Here is a 21072-nt window from a genome sequence, read left to right as displayed (position 1 = left end):
TGCTTCGGCTAGGTCGTAACGGTTGCGGGTTTGATTTCCGCACGGAGTAATTTTTTGTCACTAATTGTTGTTCCAGGTCTGAGTGTGATGTGTATATGTAAAATCGTATGTTTATAAACGCACCCACGACATAGGAGAAAATTCTAGTGTAGTAGTGTGTAGTATTTTAATTAATTTAATTAGCTAAAGAAAAAAGAAATAGGATAAAGAGTAGTACTTTTTGTGGGAAAGAGTAACACTCGAACAGTTACAGCAACGACATCGATGAATGCGTAACCGTGTCAAAATAAATTCAAAAAGACCTACATATCAAAAATTAGAACAAAATGAAAAATCCTTTAATTATCTTGGAAAAGCAGATATATCGTATATAAAGCCGACAATACACACAATCCATTTAGATTATGCTGTCAAAGGCGGCCCTCTTTCTGCGTGACATGTGTCCGGTCACCTGTCAAAATGTGTCGATTCGGTTTGGACCTCTGTCAAGTGTTGTGTCACGTCAAGTCGAGGAGTATGGTCTAAGGTAGAAGTTGTAGCGTTTTGTAGATGCTTTTATTATTTGATTAAAGTATAGGGAGAATGTGATAATGTTGCTCCTGTAGATATTATGGCCCTCATCGATATTTCTGCTACAGAATCACGCTATTTGGACAGACAGACAGAATCACGCTATCTTGTGAAACATTTTTCGAGAAGCATTAATGATCATGTCGATTTTATGTTGTGTATAGGTTAATAAGTTTAGTTTAAGGTCTTAGCTGTTAGATTATGGTGAACCCTGTAGTGATAATTTAAGGTTTTAAATAAATAAAATGTTTTATGTATTTTCACACCGCCTCGCGTTGAATTCGCGCGTCATTGCTTCATAATCGCGTTCGCTTCTACATCACTCACGCAGGATTTCGCGTAAACGAGGATAGCAGGCTAGGTCATTCTAAGAGAGAGTTCTTTGATCATCAATGTACGTATTTTAGCCAATAGTTATAATGATAAAACATTCAACATTTCTGTACTTTGGACCACAAAACAAACGCACCACCTGAGCCAATCGGAATACTAATGAAGTTTTTGTGTTACCCTTAAATTATGGAGGACTTAAATTAGACGGGTTCGCGAAATTAAATTAAAATTTAATTGACTAGCTTATTCTGGAAAGTAGAACATTCCCAAAAATCTAGGAACTAAATAATTGAAATTAATACATAATATGGATTCGAGATTTTCTGATTTCGAAATTCCCTGTTAAAATACCTACCTACTGCTACGAATTTTTTGCCTGACAAGATCAATCTGATTTAAGCTAAACACTTATATACCACAGATGTTTCGATTATAAAAACTGAAAAGTAAAAATAGATTTAGTCTGTCAGTTAGGCATTGAAAAAATGTTAGACACCTATTTTTTTATTTCGTCAATTATATGATAACAACACTTAGATAAAACGAATCAAAGTTTAGGAGATATGTGCCTAGAAGTGACGTTATGCGATATTTCAAATCGATATATCTTCGAAAGTACCTATTTGATTGTGAAAATAAAAAAAATACGTGTCTAATATTTTAAATTAATCTACAAGACGGACATTAAAATAAAAATTAGTCATCTACCCTATTCTAAGTATTATTTAACCAATTCAAAGGTCAACTTATTCCTTTAGTACGGTATATAAATTAAAGGTTTGATGCAGGTTTAATGTAATAATTAAAAGGGCAGTGACTCATTTCAAAGCCAAACTCAATTTTATTTCAATAAAAACAAAATAAAATGCTAAAAGGTTCATAAAATTTACATTACTCGTCTAGACTGTAATAAAATAAGAAACCAAAAGCCTAAACAAGCAATGTCCTCTCCACTTATCGTTACAAATGAAATGCTTGGCGATAACATTTTAATGTTTTTTTGTCTAAAACTAGACAGGCATTTGACTGCGATCTCACCTGATGGTAAGTGACGATGCGGTCAAAGATGGAACATGTCTGGCTAGAAACACCGTATTCACTCTGGCCCTGAAGAGGGGACTGCTGGCCTATACTACACGGTTGACGCGATTGATAGGCAACTGGCTGCCGTGCAACGGGTAGCAGGTTCGCTTCCTGCTCGAAGAAAAGAGTTTCTTCAAATTTGGATCACACAACTGTGTGAATTTGTATGTTTTTACCCACGACACAGGATCAAGTCCAAAAATTTTGAAAAAGCCTTTACATTGCTGTGGCACAATTACAGGTCGCCGTTGATGATTATAATGACTACCAAAATACTACTGAAAAGGACATCAAACAAATTTGATCAAAGAAAAATATTCAAATGCATTCCTAAAATCTATCCATCGATCGACCCATAGTTCATAGTTACAACGTCGAGTTTCGTTTAGCACGGGACTCCCATGATTTATAGGAGCTCACACAATCCTGATGAACAGAAAGAACTTGGTGATATATCGCCAAACATGGTGAAATATTATGACACTGTGTGACGTCATTGGTGATGCATTTGGACACTGGGTGATATGGGGCCTAGGTTTGGTCGGAAACTAACATTTAAATTGGTTGTGGTCTGTGTTTTCGTTGGATTTGTATAGTTTTAAGGGGGATTGTCATCCAATTACTTCTCCTGTATAGGTTGAGGCGAGAGGGAGTGTCAGACTCTTACTGACTAAAACCCACCTCGTTTCTACTAATGCTAAGTGGAAGCCCCGGTAACCTGCTAGGTAATCCGCAACGGATTTGTATAGATAGATTTAATACTTTTTTGCTGGTATAGAAGTGCATGCAATTTTTTATGGCATAATGTGGCAAAATAGAAAATTTAGGTGGTTTGAATATAATTGGTGAACTGAATGACTGTGATTATTTGCCTATACATCTGTTTTCCGATCACTGGTATATATTTGACTAAATATGATAAAACCAACTTATCTAACAAATCGACATTACATTCGAATCCTAGTGTAATGTCATGTTATTTAGATAGAGATTGCTTGTTCCAAATACTTCGTCATAGTTCTGCTTATAATATGGATGTTTGATAAGAAATAATTGAGCTTTTTGAGTGTTGAGTGCACTGATACGGTTTATATGTTTTATTTGTTTAGGCGTATGTAATTAGGATAAGGACTAAAAGGCTATAAAATTATTTATCTAGTTTGTTTCCATTGATGATATTTCTATAAGTAATGTTGATTGTGAGATGTTGTGGTGGAGGTTTAAAACGCTCCTTGTGCATGAGTGCGCGATTTCGAAACCTACCAACGGCAAGTACCAATGTGACTTTTTCCGTGTTATATGTACTTTCTAAGATTATTGATTAAGAGACACCACTGACAAACAGTGAAGGAAAACATCGTGAGAAAACATGGCTTATAATTTCAAATTATAAGTTTGAAATCGTCAACCTGTATTGAGCAAGCCTGATGATTAATGCTCAAAATCTTCTCCGTGCCGTAATGTGCATCTTTGCCTACCCCTTAGAGGATATAAGGCGTAACGATACAAAAAATACGCATAAGGACTTTTTTAAACCTTATACATATATGAATTCTCAACAAACGATATCTAGATACCTACTTCCAATAAAACGAATTAATACAGAAACCACAATCCACACTTCAACGAATGCAATAATGAGGGTCGTGCCATAAATATTTATTCAAAATTTTCTCTTTACACATTAAAATATTACATAAACATAATATTCAACAATTTCAATATTCATATTGGAATTAAATCGTACAATGGATTTATTTATTCTGCAAGTTTTAACGTAGATATTGTCAATAAAGCGTGCAGTGTGCATGGTAATAATATCCTCGGGGCATATTAATTTTGTGGACCGTTCTGTTACTGCGATTTATATTTTGTTTCGTAAGTAGGTACTGTTAGGTCGAAACTGCGCACTATCTAGGGGGTTTACCGGGTATCCGGCTAGAAAAGCAGGAGTAGGAATGGTTTTTAATCAGTAAGAGACTGACGCTCCCTTTGACTTCTCCCGGAAAACAAATGAAGTTACGTCTAAAACGGGCACAGAACTTGGAGACTAGCTCTTTACGTCTTGAAATAGTCTCAGATTGGATAGTGTTAAAATGTATAAATGAATTAATTGACAAACTCGAAACGTAAACGAAATAACACCAAACAGATCAATATCCCCAAAAATCTTAAATCACTCCCTCAACAATCAGACCAAGAGATTGTTAGAACTAGCCCAGACAGACAGACAGACAGTCGGATCATAAATATGTATGGGGCTGGCCGCAGTCTCCCGATTAATTGAACATAGATCTATTGAGTAGGGGAGTGATTGTACTGTCCTGTGAGGTGTTCAAGTTTAATATGTTTGCTATAGTTAAGGATAGACGAGGTTATAGTGTACTGTATCATCACGTATTTTATCCCAGAAGGGGTAGGCAGAAGTGCACATTACAGCACGTAATGCCACTGTACAATGTACAGCCCCTTTTCACCGTTTACGTGAGAAGCCCCATGTAATAGGGGCTGCACATGTAACGGGCATAGTTTCAGACTCCGTGGTACTACTAAGAAATTTTTGATAAACCGAAAAATAAGCGCAGCAATACTGTGCCGGACCCTGGAATCGAACCAGGAACTTCTTGCCAGGTCGCACTTGCGACCACTCGCCAACGGGGTAGGTCATAGTGTCTTAGGCATTAGTTACTTGTCTATGGAGTTGAATAAGTATGTGTTTGAGACGTGATAAAATTTACGACAAGCGCCGAAATGATTAAATATGATGCGTCAAATTCGTTTTTTTTTTTCGGTATTTTTTTTTGCTTTAGTTGGTTTCTGCTGTCGATCATAATTAGCGTTTTATGACATACTGATCTAAATTTAGACTAATAAATAAAATTGGAATGTCTGTTTGTAATATTGAAATAAATACATAGAAAATGAATTAATTTGCACCGTTACAAGTTATTGCAGGCAAAAAAGGAAATTATTAAAAAAATATATAAATAATCTACTGTGCGCTTTAAGATTGAAATCTAAAATTTTATTTCTACTACAAAACCGTTTACTTTTTCATTAAATCTACAGTAAAAAGGAACATACAGTTGGAATATCCTTTGATACCTTTAAAGACTACTTTTGTGAAGGCACTGCAAAACTTTTCTCTTTTAAACATGTTTTTTTTTTCAAGTGTAGCACTTGGCCCTTTGAGAAGCAAAGCGTATGCTTTCGAAAAAAAGTTGTCTGTGCTTAGCTTAGGTATTTTTTTAATTGAGATTTCAGCGGTTAGTTTGTACTGAGTATGTTAATTGAGGGGCTTAAAGATTTGTTCGTGTGTTTAAGTAGATTTTTCTGTTTGGATTCTGTTGGTTGCGTCGTTTGTTAATGCGATTACTGAAGAGGATTTGGTTCGTGGGGAAAATGTTAATGTTATAAGATTAAGTATTCGATTATAAAAAGCATTTAATACAATGTGTCTAAAGTAAGAATTGTTTGTTTCATTAGACTCATCAACTGTTATGATCAATGATATTTATGTTATTTTTAGCCGTGATCATTCCACTGCATGGCAAAGGCCCTCTATCCACTCCTCTCTGTGCAAAGCTTTCTACAGTCAATCCTTATCATAGGCGTCAAGCTTGTCCCGCCATCTCTTTCTAGGTCTACCACATTGTCTATTTACGTTGAGTGTGCTCTAAGGACGTATAATATTCGACGAAAACTAGATTTAGTAAATTCAAAATGCTTTTAAGTTATACTTTACATTCGTCTTAAATTCAATATAAAGTAGCCAGCAGTCACAAACTATGAACCAATCAAACACTCCCTCAACATTTTTAAAATAATAAAAATTTTCATTCATCTTACAAACAACTTCACACAAAATAATAAAAACAAACTTAATTCATCTTATTAATAACTTTTAAGCGTTTCGCCTTTTGACATAACTTCGAAACACTGTGAAAACATCTGATAGCCCCTTCTATTTTTCTTTCATTTCTGCCAACAAGCCTCGCACTGTAGGGGGAAATAGTGTGAAGTCAAAATAAAATAAAATAAAAGCACACCGGAGTTGGTGCATTGCGATCGTCTAGACGCTCCTGACATCTGCTGTGAAAGTTTTCACGGCGTCCCGTTAAGGGTGAAAGATTAGGGTTGGGTGTTGATTTAAATGGTAAGTTGATGGTACTGGGAATTGTCGTGGCAGTTTACAATATAAGTGTGGGAGAGCCATGCTTCGGAACGAATGGGCCGGCTCAACCGGAGTGATACCATCACTTCACAGAAAACCGACGTAAAACAATGCTTGTGGTGTGTTTCATTGTGAGAGTGAGGTTACCGGAGGCCCAATCCCCCTTCCCAATCTTCCCCATCCGAGATTCCCGAACAACAACCCTTAAATTCCTAACTCCCAAAAAGCCGGCAATGCACTTTTTAACGCCTCTGGTGTTTCAAGTGTCCATGGGCGGCGGCGATTGCTTACCGTTTAGGTAATACGTCTGCTCGATTAACGGCTTGTTTCATAAAAAAAACTTACGTGGCAGTTTACAAAATTAAATTAAATTTTTAATTTATTTTCTTCTTTTGCTGACTGAAAGAGATGTTAGTCTCATGACAACATGTAATATGATTTTGAGCGAGCTATACGGAAACCAAAGAAAACCTACTCACTATTATACCTACCCACTATTTTCGATTCAGGATTGTGATATTCCTATAGATAGTATGAACGAGTGAGTCCAGCTTTCTACCTCAGTGAGCTAGCGACTAAATCCAGTCTGCATAGATAAAAGTCTAATCCGGCGACATAAACGCGTCTGCCGGCACCACCACGGGCATTCAATAACTAATGAATATTCACACGTTGCGACAGAACGACTTTTTATTGAAACCTGACGATTATCCGTTTATGCAGAACAGTGTCGCATATTGAACATATTTTAATAAATTCACGAAAATCGAAGTTTATTTGTGGATCTGCAGGTGAATTTAACGTGTAAAATGTATTTTTATACCAGCTGTACGTGAAAATAACACATTTTCTTCATTAGTTATTTTTCTGTCTTTATACCTATTTAAAATAATAGCTCACCTATACTGCTTCAACAATTTTTCGATATTTCAATAATACTTTACCCAACTCTGGCTCAAACTTAATATATCGAACAGTGTAACACACAAGCAAAGAAACTCATTTCTACTAATCATCCCTGTTGCTACGTCTCGTAGTAGATGTCGTAGCGCCGTAGCAAAACACCGTAGCCATGTCGTAGCAACGTAGCAACAAAATCAATAATGTCAACACACAGCGAACTCTTTATTACTGTTTTAATTAAATGATATCAAAGTGAACCGACGATGTATTTTATAAGCAATTTTGACAAGAAGATAAAATTAATTTCGTTCTATTTTTGACTTTAAGGTAATATTTTGTGAAGCGATATTTGTTTGGCGTACGTGTGTTTATGTTTTTGGATGTCAACATCATTAAGAGCCATCATGCTATCAAAAGTCCATAGATGGACTATTATGCGTGTCTTGGAATTAAGAGAATTCAATATGATCACACTTGGCGAGTGGGTTGGTACATATCTCAGGTTTATTTGATCGCAATACTGATAGTTTTGATCAGGCTTACCTATAGGCTAGGCTTACCTAGAATAGGCTATAGACATGATGCAAGTACAAAGAGGAGATGCCATAATGTAATTGTACACTGTGAGAAAACGAATAGGCCCTAACCAATGGTAAGTGAAAAGGTAAATAGGTTATAAGCGCTCAGAAAGTGGCACGTTAAATTGTGGACAATTGGTAACGTGTTTGTAGTATTAGGACTGCATGATGGTAAATAGAGAGGGGCGTGGTTTGTAACGTCCCGTGCTACCCGTAAAGTGTTACGTATGTTAAAGGGAAATCTAGTTATAACATCTCCTCTTTGTATTTGCTTCATGATGAGCGAGCACAGTTTTTAAAGTTCATGTTTATTAGAGTCCACTGCTGTCCAGTTTCTGTCAAATGTATAAGCCCTTAGTTGGCTCTGATGACACCCACGAGGAGATTATAGGTGGTGACAAAGATTTTCTCCTTTGCCATAACCACACGAATTTTAAACGACCTTTAAAAATAATGTTCTTATAATGAAAATCCATGTAAATACACAAGGGACCTCCATTTTACAGTATCACCTGTCTCCAGTAATTACACCAGAACAGCGTTGTGACTGCTTAATTAAATTCTTATTAATGAAACAAGAGGGCGCTGTTATTAAATTTTGTTTTAAAGTTTTAATTTTGAGGCTGTATTTTGGTTTATTTTGAGGTCTTTTGAGTTTTTGGTGGGTAACTGGGTAACCAAGTTATTTGGTAGATGGAGCAGATATTTTGTATGCTTACTTCTTGTCTATGATAAGATAAAGGTAATAATAATGCTATCGCGATATGTCTAAATATCGAAATTACAATCTTTTTTCAAATAGTATTGAAGCTACGGCCTCTATATGACTACAGTTTTTTTTTAAATCGTAATACATTATTAGACAGTTTACTCAATGCAACAAAGCGTATACTTAGTTTTTATTAAATAAGCGTGTTGCCTATATTTTTTCGAAAATTACTTACTTATATACCTTCCCAAATCAACCCTTATCACCTTCATATTCTTTCACTCAGTAACAAATTCAATAAAAACAACGACCAATACCAGAACGACCCTGTATACACCATTCTCCCCAATAAAACTAGAACGACCCTGTTTATACCACTCTCCCCAATAAAATCAATACGGAACAATTAATGTCAATAATTTCAAAATCGGGGTGACAATGAGAAAAATCTCAAGTGCCATTATAGGACATACTTTATGCTCCTGACAGTTTGGTAATTGAAAGGTTTTTAAGAGACCCTCAATCAAGGGCCCATTGTCGAAGGGTTATTTAATTTTCAATTCTATTGTCATGATTATTTGTGAAGTGGATTAGTAATTGAATTATTTGGAAATAGGTGTTTGGGTGTAGGATAGTTTGAGGGGTGATGGTGGATTTTTTTGAGGTGTTATAAGATTTATTTTCGTATTATATTCTTTAAAGAAGACAGTACGATTGGTGTAGTCGCTGGGTGAGTTTGATTGTCTCGGTGGACAAAACGTGTTAAATGATTGAAAAAAGTGTCGTGGATGGTATATAGCAGTCGCTTAACATAAAATACTGACGTTAAACATGTGTTCAGCAATAATCAAGTGTTTGTGTGAGACAAATAAACCATACGCCAGCCCATCGCCTGCTTCTATACAATGTGATAAGGTTGAGACTTCTAACCCGTTAAGGCTGAGTACTACATCTAATTTAATCGACAAGGAATACTGTTCTCATCTTTGGGCGAGAGCACCCCAGTACCAGCTTCATCCTCTGGACCGCGTTCAGATTGTTGAGTGTCGGGATGTTTCAAACCGACTTGACACTTTGGCAATGCGTAGAGATGTAGGTTAGTTGTGCATTCTCTATCGGGTAGTGCTGAAGAATAATTATTTGGGTTAATACCTGCCACGTCTTTCATTGACCTATACGACAGCACTTCCATCCTCATCATATATGTAGATGGTTGGCAGGCCACAATCGTTTTCAATAAAACGTATTTGAAATATTACGACATTTTTACATCTTGCTTGAATTTATTTAATATACAGTTTTCATGTAACAGTTTAGCTCATCAGACTTCATTGCTGCTTTCATTAGGCACCTTGTTTTCTGCTATATCATTGATGCAGGCAACAAAAAAGTAGTAAACTCTCCTAATTTTATACACCTCACTTCACTTCAGTGTACCTTCACACAGAATTACGAAACAAAATTATAATTTCTTGGTGGTAATTAAAATTTTACAACCGCAGCAAAATTTTAATATTAAAAAGGCAGTACCTAATTTCCCCGACGTCGCTCGTTTTGTAAACTCCTTGTTTCTTATCTGTAATAGTATTCGTTAGACAACATTAAACAATGTTTGCTCCTGGCGTTGCTTCCCTACGTAGATTACACAGGGGTAAACCAGATTAAAAAGAATGCTGCACGCCCCTTGTGCAGTGGAAGATTATTCCACTTGGAATCAGAGGATAATCCCCATTATTATATTAGTAATCTTATCTGTATTAAAACAAGGTTCATTTTTATTTTTGACACCTATACTGAAAGGGATAAAACTTTCCCTGTCTCTCGTTATGTACCTATTGATGTTCGTGTTCAAAGGCTATGATCGAATAAATTTCAACCCAAATTTGATCCCGGTAAAATCAAATACAAACATGACATTTACGTGTAAAACACAAAACCCCTTTTAAAATTTACGTTAAATTATAATAAAATACATTAGAGGCGCGAGTCTAAAAGCCCCAATATGAACTCACCCCCGACTTAAGGGGGTGTTTCGATCGAAGATGGCGCGCTGTTTTAATAAACGGAAAACTGATTTATAGCTGGGAAATAGGAATTTTCCGGTGGCACAACCTCTATGTTGTGGTGATATTGATAATTGCACAGTCATCCGCGGCAAAGTCGAAAGGGGGAGTCGCGGGCGTCGAAAAACGATTTTTTTTTTTCGAAAAAAGATTTATGGCAACGTCGACAGGGTTTTTTAAAAGAATTCTACCGAAGATTAAACGTGACTTATTGCTATCAGATTTTTTGTGTAAACTTTTATTTAGGGAAGTGCTGTAGCTGATTTTTTCCCGTTCAAAATTAATGTCGCCGCGTTCGAGATGGGGGTGAAGCTGTAAAACTTGGAAATTGTATAAAATATGTTTGTAGGGTATTGTAAATTGAAACACTAATAACTAGTAATTTGTTCATTGTTACTGTGAAATGTGTTTTTTGATCCCTGACTTAATATCATCAAATACTGTGGTAGTCATTTTAGACTCCAGAGCTATGGACAGCGGGTTACTGGGGCTCCGGCTTGAAAAGCAGGAGTAGAAACGTGGTGATTTTTAGTTAGTCAGAGTTCTCGCATCCATACAGTACACTAGTAAAATTACCTACTATTTTATAAATTTTGACATAGTAAATTCGTTCTAAATGCCCTTCCTCTCACTTAAAAATTTTATAATTAGCTATGCCCGATAAGGTCCGTAATTGTGACTTAATATTGTATTTCCACCACCTATGTACATTATGTATGCAATAAATACTTGAATACTAGATCAAAGAGATTAGAGGCTAGTCAGATTAGGCTCTACCTACGAGATAGTAATTCCATAACAGTGTAATTTGTCGGTCTGTCTGTCTGTTGAAGCGGTATGGATAGTTGTGTCGCTGGATGAATGCGTTCGAACTGAGTTTGCATTGCGATACGCTAGCGGAATGTGCTAGGAAGACTCTGGATACAGGTTGTTTGAAAAATTGTACTAGCTTTATAATATTAGTATAGATTTAAAACCTACGTACTTATTATTTCTATAGCTGCAAACTGCTTAGCGGGTTTACCGGGGCTTCAGCTGGAAATGCAGGAGTAGGAGCAAAGTGGTTCTTAGTAAGTAAGAGTCTGACATGCCCTTTCGTCTCGCCTATGGCAGGAGAAGGCATCGGATGATTTTCTCCACTTAAAAAAGTACTCTTATTATTTTTCATTTAGTAAAGACGATTGGAAGTATTTGGGGGAAGCTTATGTTCAGCAGTGGATGTCTTGTGGCTAATATGATGATGGAGGACGATTTACAAGACATGGTAGTTTCATGTTTAATTTACTATATTTTGCAGTGAATGTTAATATGTTCATAATCAGGTAAGGTTTCTAAGAAAAAAACACACTCTCTTCTACCGGAGTTCTATATGATAAAGGTAAACTGAACATAAATTGCTATGTATTTTTCTGAGTTAAATATTTTTCTACAGCAAAGAATCAAAGCCTTTCGTTTTGCTATGAGCAAATAGTATTAATGAAACACTGATTTTATTTGAATTTATTTATTCATTTTGCAAGTCTTCTGGGAACCTTTCCCAGCCCAGTGACAGTGATACGGACGAGTACTTTGATGCCCACTGGATGGAAGTCCAATTTTTTTTAACTGTTTTAGTTTTAGTTTATTTTAAGATGTGCATATTTATTTACTTTCATTTCATTTTATAAGCTTTGGCAAAAGTCATTTCGACGAAATTTTCTCAGTAAAAATATTGTGTAGGTACATTCTATCATCATACGTATTATCATCCTATATTTAGTCAGTGGAGGTCAGTTTAGAATTGGTATGACCGCGGATGTCAACATGTCGCAACCGACTGCGGCTAGACGCCATTCATTTTCTGACATACCAGTAACTGGTACTGTAGCAATGACATACTCATATTTTTCCATTTTTTGCTATCCATATTTTTGGTCTACTACATTCCTTTTGTTTTGTTTGTTTAAAAACGAGTTTTGCGTTTTTTGACTTTATATTTTATTGCGTGAGTAAGTAAAAATAACGAATGGAGCTTCTTCCTCGTTCTAATCCATTCGAAACTACACTTTGACACGAGCACCTAGCTTCACTGTTGGACTGACTGACAGACTATTATTTACTTCTTTATTTGTCGATATTTCAAAAGTCCTATTTAATTCCTATTAATGGTTTTATTGGTATAAATCATGTAACATAGAAATAGTTAATAACACAATTCTCAAACCGAATATCCAGATTCAGGCAACAAGACACTCTAAATAGCCACAAAATAAATAAAGCCAATATTAAAACCACCCTCTATACAAAGCAAGACCGTCAGTATTGGATGTCGAGCTATCCAAGGATGACGGCATGCGGCAACCGATCGCTATGAATGACGTCACTACTTGCACTTAATTAAGTGACGGAAACACACTAAGTTAGTGTTCGGTTCAACGTTATGATAAAACATGGAAAATTAGTTCAGGCTGAGGTTGGATGGTGTTGTTTGAAATGAGGTTGTGTGCAATGAACAGCTGTAGTTCAGTTCAATTCAATTTAATTAAGCTACTCATATTATAAACTAGTAGGCAACTGACTTTGTACATTATGGAAGCAATAAATACTTGAATACTAGTCCAAGTTCCAGGATTGAAAACCTGAAACTTGTATCATCAGCTTAAATATGGTCTGCAGTTCTGACTTATTCATCTAATCGTTCAAATACTCAAACGCCACAAACTTCAAGTCGCTTTCAAAAATAGTTATGTCAGCTATAAATGCTTTATAAAATTCATCTACAGCACAATATTTAAATACGACTTAAATTGAGTAGCTTTTCAGTATTCGAGGGCATGATCATCAATTTACATGTGTATGTCGCGGCATGAATTCAGTTTTGATTATGAATTAGCTCAAAGCACGATTCCGTGCCGTCGGCCGTCGCACCGTGTCCATGACACATCATCTCAGCAACGGTGTCAACATGACGGACTCAACAACGCCCTCTTCAGTGACCTAACCGAACTATTGACATTAAACGATAAGTCAATAATAGGCGGCAGTGTATCGTACTCAGGAACAATAGCAATTGTTACTTAAGTATCCTCACGCCTTTTATACCAGTAGGGGTAGGCAGAGGTGCACATTACAGCACGTAATGCCACTGTACAATGGCAACACCCAGTTGAATACCATTGATGTTATAAGTCCCATCTAATAGGGGCCGAGTATATTGCCATATACTGGGCACAATTCCAGACTCCGTGCTACTACTGAGAAATATTCGATAAACCGAAAAAAGCCCAGCAATACTTTGCCCGACCCCTTGAAAAATAAGAATCTACTAATTTCTCTACGCTTTTAAATAAACTTCACAAGTCACACAGAACCATCTTCAAATAAATGAAACAACCAAACATATTATACCGTACCTTGAGAAAAAATCGGATATTAACTCACAATAAGTTTGACGTCATCCATATACCGTGCGCACCATTCAAACAGCCCTCTCCCCTGAGAATCATGACTTTGACGCTTATAAATTGACATTACTTATCTCACCGTCACCTGTGTCACTGAGCGAAACATAAATATACTTTTAAATCGAAGCAAACACGGAAAATTAAACCTTAAACTTTCTACAACAGGGTACAATTCACCCTGTCGCCGAATGTTGACAAAAGTTAGACGTGTTTGCCGGTTGTTAAGAGTCTGTTTAATGTTTAGAAAGTTAATACTTTGTATTCGATAAAGATTTTCATATTTACTTCGTGTCGTGTGTCAGTTTGTTCGTGTAAAGTATCGCTTACTATGTGTCTTCCGTCTGTATGTCGTTTACTGAGACTGTGTGACATATAAGAAGGAGATTTCATTACAATGTTGTACTGTGGACTGAGTAGATGTGTACAAGGAGTGAGAGATTGTATTAAAATACTATGTTGTGTTAGTAAGTTTTGGTGTTTGTGTGTTTTGTCGCGGATTTCATCCTCGAAGGGGTAGGCAGAGGTGCATATTACAACACGCAAAGCCGCTATACAATCTACACTTACTTTTCAGCATTTCTGTTACCTATAAATACCATGATAACTCATAAACTTTGATTCGTTTTATCTAAGTCAAATTGTTATCTTATATGACAAAATAAAACAAACGTGTAATAGTTTTTTATTACCTAACGGATTAAATATATTTTTAATCCATACGTCATCATCCCTATTGTTTATGCATGAAGGATAAAATTTCAAGGTGCACTTGATACTTGGAAAACTTCAACCCCCAGAACTGATTAAACCCCACCTGATCTTTTTATATTAGAAGCCGTATCTTAGGCGACAGCTGTGATATCAGGTAAAGTATAAAATCTCCCTTGATTAAAGAAAGGGCTTTAAAATTAATCAAATATTTTTCCTTTTGTGATTGGAACCATTTTCAAATATGATTCTTATTACTTCTATCTATCTATAGCCTTTTTTGTGAGAGGAAAATCTTCCAATAACTTCTCTTCCTTTGCAAGGCGATAGGAAGAACGGAAACATGTAACCAAGAATTGTATCTAAATCTGATTGAAAAAGAGTAACCTATTGAGTTTCTTGCTCGTTCTTCTCCATAGGAATCTGCACTTTGGAACGAGCAAATAGAATAATAATATTATTATAATTGCTTTGACGATCAAAAGTCCTTTCCTGGTACTAAACTATTTGAAATAAATAATTTTTGACTTTGACTTTGAAGTTTCAGACTCTTACTGACTAAAAACCACCCCGTTCCTACTCCTGCTTTTTCAGCCAGAACCTCGGTAACCCACTAGGCAGTCCGCAGTTCATTAAAATATAACCGATGCTCATGTACACATTACATTACATATGATTACTAAATCTTCAGGTCCACAAAAGTAAACCCTATCTACCTACATATACCCCACCTTCTTGCCTAAACAGTCGTACCAATAAAACCAAAGTCTTCAACTCACTTGGTAGCAGTTTCCAACCGCTTATCCGGCTCAACACTTCATCGTGTTTATAGTAAAAATTCCCATCACGCCCCACGTGTCCTGTGACCCTGCAAATTTTTGGAATACAGAGTACTCCCTTCCGTAGGGAATTCGAGCAAAAAGTTCAATAGCACGTGCATCATTTGGAATCGTTCAAATATTTGCAACTAGGAAGGGGAACGGCTGTTTAGAGGTGTCAGTCACACCGGTGCTGTTTTAAGTTGGGAGATGATAGCGGATTCTGTTTTTAGATGGTTAAATTATTATTATTTAAGAAACACCGTTTTTGTTTATATAATTACTTTAGTAAAACATACTAAATTAATTCTATTATGTGGTTCAGTAGCAACGCGACAGTTACCGTGTCTTGTGTCTTGGAATGCTGCTCATGAATGAGCGTCTAGCATGGCTTGAAACTAGTCGATTTCTTCGTCAAATAGTTACGTGAGTAAGCCGAAAGACATAATAATTATAATCATTCTTGTTTAATTCATAAGTAAAGTTAAGGTTGTGTACCAATTCAGCCAAAGTAATATGGCGTTTTATTAGCGAGAATCAAAATATACTCACCACCTATCACCTTGTATAATATGTATACTGGAAAGTAGGTTTATTGGATTACCGGAACAACTACGAGTTATTTATGGTTTACGATAATACTCAATTTAGAACCAAAAAATAAGATATCAATATGCTAAGTAAGCTAAGAATTTTCTAACAAAAACGTTTGTCAGTTTATGAATTGTACCAAAACGAAATCGCAGGAACCTGCACCGGGGGTTAATATTGCTAGAAAAATGTATGGTTTAGAATTTTCTTTATAAAAACCCATCGATTCTGAAGGGGTGGCTCCCAAACTGTGAGGCGTTGAAAAATGATGATCATTCCTTTTGATATGAAGAAAGCGTAAAATATATTTTGAACTCTTTTTATTTTTGTTTCCGAAGATGTGCAGAGGGTCGCACACAATGTTGGTATATCATTAGATGCAATTTGTCAAGAAAATAAACCTTTGCGGACGTTGTGTTGACAAGTTGACACTTTTAAGGGTATATAAATAGAAGGGATTTTATTTTGAACTTTTAAATCTGTTTGAATAATAGCTTTTTAAAGATTTATGGTTATTTTGGAGTAGGGGATTTGAACAGATATTTGTTTTTGGTTACGATCAAGATTTTATTTTGTTTACAATTGAGAAGTGTCATTCAGTCACGAAAATGTTATTTAATGATTCATTTTAAATAATTCATTGTAAATAACGCTTAAACCAAAGTTGCTTTTTTTAATGGGACAAGCCCGCCACAACCTCCTATACCGCTGCAACTCTTGTAAGCCAGGATTTACAATAGATACAACCATGTAAACACCAGGACACTGAAGTTCGGCGCGTTCCAAGGACATGTATGACTGTCTTGGATCCCGCGACGAAATAAATCAGAAGATACTATTAGAGAAGAAAAAAAACCTGTGTTGCTTAATAATTTTTTCAACTAGGATTCTGTAGTATTTTAAAATCGAAATAAAACCCTATGATAATGTAGAATTTCATTTTTTATTGGCTTTTGTCGGTTTCTTTGACTCTATAGGCTTAGGATGCCAGTAGAACTTTTCATACACTTCATCCCAAAACTTAAATTCATTTGCAAACAAATCTTTCTTCGTTTCCAAATTATTTCCTATCTCCATGTACCCTTGCTTGTCATTCGTATACTGCGGCCATTTTGCCTCGATTAGTAAGCTTTCGTAGGCTGTTGGGTTTCTGTAAAAAAAACATTTTATTGGTTAGTTGTATTTATTCAGATTTGTAGGAATAAAATTGTAGAGATTGTCTAAAACAGGTCTATTTAATCTGATATGTACTTTACGAGGTGTTAGAATATGTAGAGACGTAGTAATAGAAAATATTTCATTATTATTATTCATGATTGATTTTGAAATCTATATTGATGTAGGGGGGGGGGGTTAGTCTTTTTTGTAAACCAATGATATTTGCAGTGCTACAACGACAATCTTGAATGATAAAACGCTGTATATATTTCATGACTTGAGAATTATAACCACTATAACACGTTCTACTAGAACTATATTGTATGTGATCGCGACTTTTGGTCCAAAGTGAAATCATATTATTTAAAGCGAAATAGATTAAGAATGCACTTACTCATATTTAACAAAATCACTCCACATAGTAGTCATTCGGTCTCTTGTGTCCAAATCATCATATTCAAGAGTAAAGTCAAAGAAGTCCAACAAATAAGAAGTTTGATCTCTATGACTGGCACCTTTAATTCTATCCATAAAATAGTGCTTGAAACTTAACTTCCCAACGTAAGAGAATTCATAGAGAAAGACAGGTTTTTTAGATTTCATAGCGTGTAGTTTCGCTGACTTTATTATACCATACTTAAACATTGAGTCAGAAAAGTAATCAATGTACCCTTGTACTGTATCATGAGTAACTTCTTCGCCTTTAAAGTAATACTTCTTCACCTTATTAATAAAATCATCCCTTGATTTATCATTATCAAAAGCCAAATCAGCTGGAAGGAAATCAGCGAATTTCTCATTCATTAAATCACTCCATTCATCAAATTTCATCGTTCTACTTATACCTTCCATATTAGAGAATCCAGTCAGCACTGGTATTTTCTCATAATCTCCTTTATGAAATATAATCAAAGGCGACTCAGTGAGTATGGGTTCAGCGTTTCCAATAACATTCTCAATGCACGGTGCCAAACCAAACGTCGAGTTGGTTAGGTAGAAATTCTTACTTTTAAAGGCCAAATCTTTGATCGGTGCGTTTAATAAGAATTCGTTCAAATCATCAATTTTCTCTGTGTTGTTATAACCAATAGATATTGCTAAATTCTTGGCTGTATTGATCGGATCCCTGTTCACTGCGAAGGGGGATAACGCCGAACCACTTTCGAGTATTAGTTTGTCAATCAAACCGTTTGTTGCTTTGGACAGTGCGAGTATTTCAGCCATACTTGCTCCTACACTGAAGCCAGCGAGCGTTACTTTTTTTGGATCTCCGCCAAATTTACTTATGTATTTATTTATGAATTTCAAGGCAGCTAGTTGGTCCTTTAGTGCCGCATTGCCTGGTATTTCTTCTGTTCCTAGACAGGCGAATCCTTTGAACCCAAGTCTGTAGTTGAAGCTAACTACTAAGATATCATGGCGAGCTAGGAAGTTGAACTTGGCCATGTTTCCACTGCCTCCAGAGTATGCTCCACTGTGAATGTAGACTAGAACTGGTACTAAATTATCTTCACTGGCTACTTTTGGTACGAAGAGGTTCATAGTTAAGCAGTCTTCCACACCATCTAGAAGGATTTCTTCATCTGAGTCATCATCTAGAAGGTAGATTTGTTCACATGATATGTACTGCTCATTTGCGTCTTTTATACCTTCCCATGGTTTTACTGGAAGTGGTGCCTGGAAAGGTATTGTGTGAAAATTAAACACACTTGTTTACCAAATAAAATACCAGCTGGCAGAGATTACAAATACGTGTGCAAGTATTTAGATGTCACTGCAGAACTTTATTAGATTGGTTAGGCAGTGCACTTGGTTAACTACCTATATAATTTTAATTTAAATAGTTAAGTTCAACTGTAAATAAACAATGACCATTTAGAAAACAACTCGGAATGTTTTCATTGCATTTCTTCTTCTGCTTGGCAACAAATATAAACACATACATAACCTCACGCCTGTGTCCGATAGAGGTAGGCAGAGGAAATGGAAAGCCAATTGCTACAAATCATACATACATTTTCGCTTCATCAACAGTCATCAGTCTTTTCATGCATGCTTGTCGGTTAATGGGGTACTTTTAATTTACCAGATTGGCTACATAAATAATACGAACACCTCATAACAAAAACATGTACAATGTACATTGTACATACCTTAAATTTATCCCTTCCAGTCGGAGCTGTAGCGTATGGAACTCCATAAAACTCATAGAAATCACCTTGCCAATACTTCTCCCCTCTCAAATCACCTATATCTAAACTAACTATCTTCACATCTTTAGCAGAAACATTAACTATTAATAAAATAAATACTAAAAACCGAAACATGTCTACCACGATTGAAGAATTTTTAAAATACTTATCAATTTAGTTCGGCATTATGATTATAAAGCGATAATCGATTACATAAATTCGGTTATTGATTAACGATGCCTGTGATTTTTTGATAATAAACCTTGACACACAAATTATCGGTTGAAAGTTATTTGCTATAGACTTATCTAGAAATTATTTTTAATTGACTACGTGGCTAGCGTAGTTGATATAGTATTTAGATTTTTTTAAATACACTAGGAATTTCTCCTGTGTCGTGGGTGCGTTTACGTAAAGTTCACATAAAAATGATACCCAGACCCGAAATAACTATTTGTGGATCACACAAATCATCGCCACCCAAGGACACTCGCAACACAAAAGGTGTCACAGGTGCGTTGCCGGCCTTTTAAAAAGAAATACGCTCTTTTCTTGAAGGTTTGAATTATTTTAATAGTTAAAAAGTTTCTTTAATATGATCTTAAAGATGCATTTGCAATCAGTTTAAAACACCAATAAACTTCAGCATTACCAACATGCACCTTTTGTCTTATGATAAGTACCAAAGTTTAAAATTTCTTTACTAAAAGTACTCTGTCGCGAACTGAACAACAAAAATAGGAATACTTTGGCCACGGAAATCGCAAAGCCATGCAGCAAAATATATTATCATAAGATATCCTATACGAGAACATTTCTTGCGTCCGGTGGCCAAGAGTTGTTGAGAAGCCATTTAGATGTCACGATTTTTATTCGGAAAATAAACGTCCATGTTACTTGAATTGATTTATTAGTAAAATTGTCTTTTTTCAGTTTCGACCTGATAGATCAGAATGATTAAGATTAATACTTTAAACCTTCTTCGTGTGAGAAGAGGCCGTTGTTCAGCAGTGGCCACTTATAGACTGAAGATGATGATAACAAAACTGCATGTTGGTTGTTCCTCAAAATAATAATTAATGTTGTTTTGTTACTCAAATATTATAATTAAAAAACTATATAAGTTGGCAGTTATTTTTGGAATACTACACCCTATAATCCAGGCATATGTGGGTATAGTTGCTTTAACTTGCGATTTGAAATCTTGAATCGTTGAATCTCTTAAGTATCTATACCGTACTGTTCTATCAACAAAAACAAAATACACGCTGACTGCTTGAAAAGAATCCCTCGTCAATCGTATCGTTATCGTATCGTCTCCTATAAAAGCATCTCCAGCCACCTACTTATGCTGAATATATTCGTTTTAGTAGGTTTCTGTGTAGACCTGCATAAAATATGGTATTCGCGCGCACTTCGAGTGTTAGATATTATTTGTGTGTTGTGGACGTTTAGCGCCGGCTTCGTATCAGACGGAACATTCTAGAAAATTCGGGAAATACGCCGTGTTCCCTGTCATTTGGAAGTCGGAACATTCTTTCAAGTTTGCGTCCCTGGTAGACGTTTTGGATATGTGAAGCGATTTGGTTGGATTTTTTTTTGATGTGAATAAGTATTTTTTTATATATATAATTGTACACACTTTCTACAAATTGGAATGAACTGCTAGTTTCACTGACGGACAATTTGACAGATTGATGGACAATTTAACTTCATTTTGACGTTTCAAGAGTGCCTAATTTAGGATTA

General features: G+C 35.7%; 1 protein-coding gene across 1 annotated transcript; it reads right to left on the bottom strand.

The window, feature by feature from the left end:
- Window positions 1-16897: 16897 nt before the first annotated feature.
- Window positions 16898-19501, bottom strand: LOC118275535 (esterase FE4-like). The gene is made up of 3 exons (XM_035593531.2): window positions 19285-19501; window positions 17526-18808; window positions 16898-17123 (listed from the first exon to the last, which is right to left on the bottom strand). The coding sequence occupies exons 1-3, from the start codon at window positions 19456-19458 to the stop codon at window positions 16910-16912; spliced, it is 1671 nt and encodes a 556-aa protein (XP_035449424.2). The 5' UTR covers window positions 19459-19501; the 3' UTR covers window positions 16898-16909.
- Between the last annotated feature and the right edge of the window lie 1571 nt (window positions 19502-21072).

The sequence above is a fragment of the Spodoptera frugiperda genome, chromosome 8 (genome assembly GCF_023101765.2).
Source record: "Spodoptera frugiperda isolate SF20-4 chromosome 8, AGI-APGP_CSIRO_Sfru_2.0, whole genome shotgun sequence".
NCBI lineage: Eukaryota > Metazoa > Arthropoda > Insecta > Lepidoptera > Noctuidae > Spodoptera > Spodoptera frugiperda.
This window is presented reverse-complemented; position numbering and strand designations above follow the sequence as displayed.

Bases quoted from the DNA above. Each gene is read 5' to 3' on its own strand.
- LOC118275535 (XM_035593531.2), bottom strand. From the start codon at position 19,458: ATGTTTCGGTTTTTAGTATTTATTTTATTAATAGTTAATGTTTCTGCT. The intron at 18,809-19,284 runs GTATGTACAATG...ATACCTTTCCAG, and splicing joins CTGGAAGGGATAAATTTAAG to GCACCACTTCCAGTAAAACC. The intron at 17,124-17,525 runs GTAAGTGCATTC...TTTTTTTTACAG, and splicing joins AGTGATTTTGTTAAATATGA to AAACCCAACAGCCTACGAAA.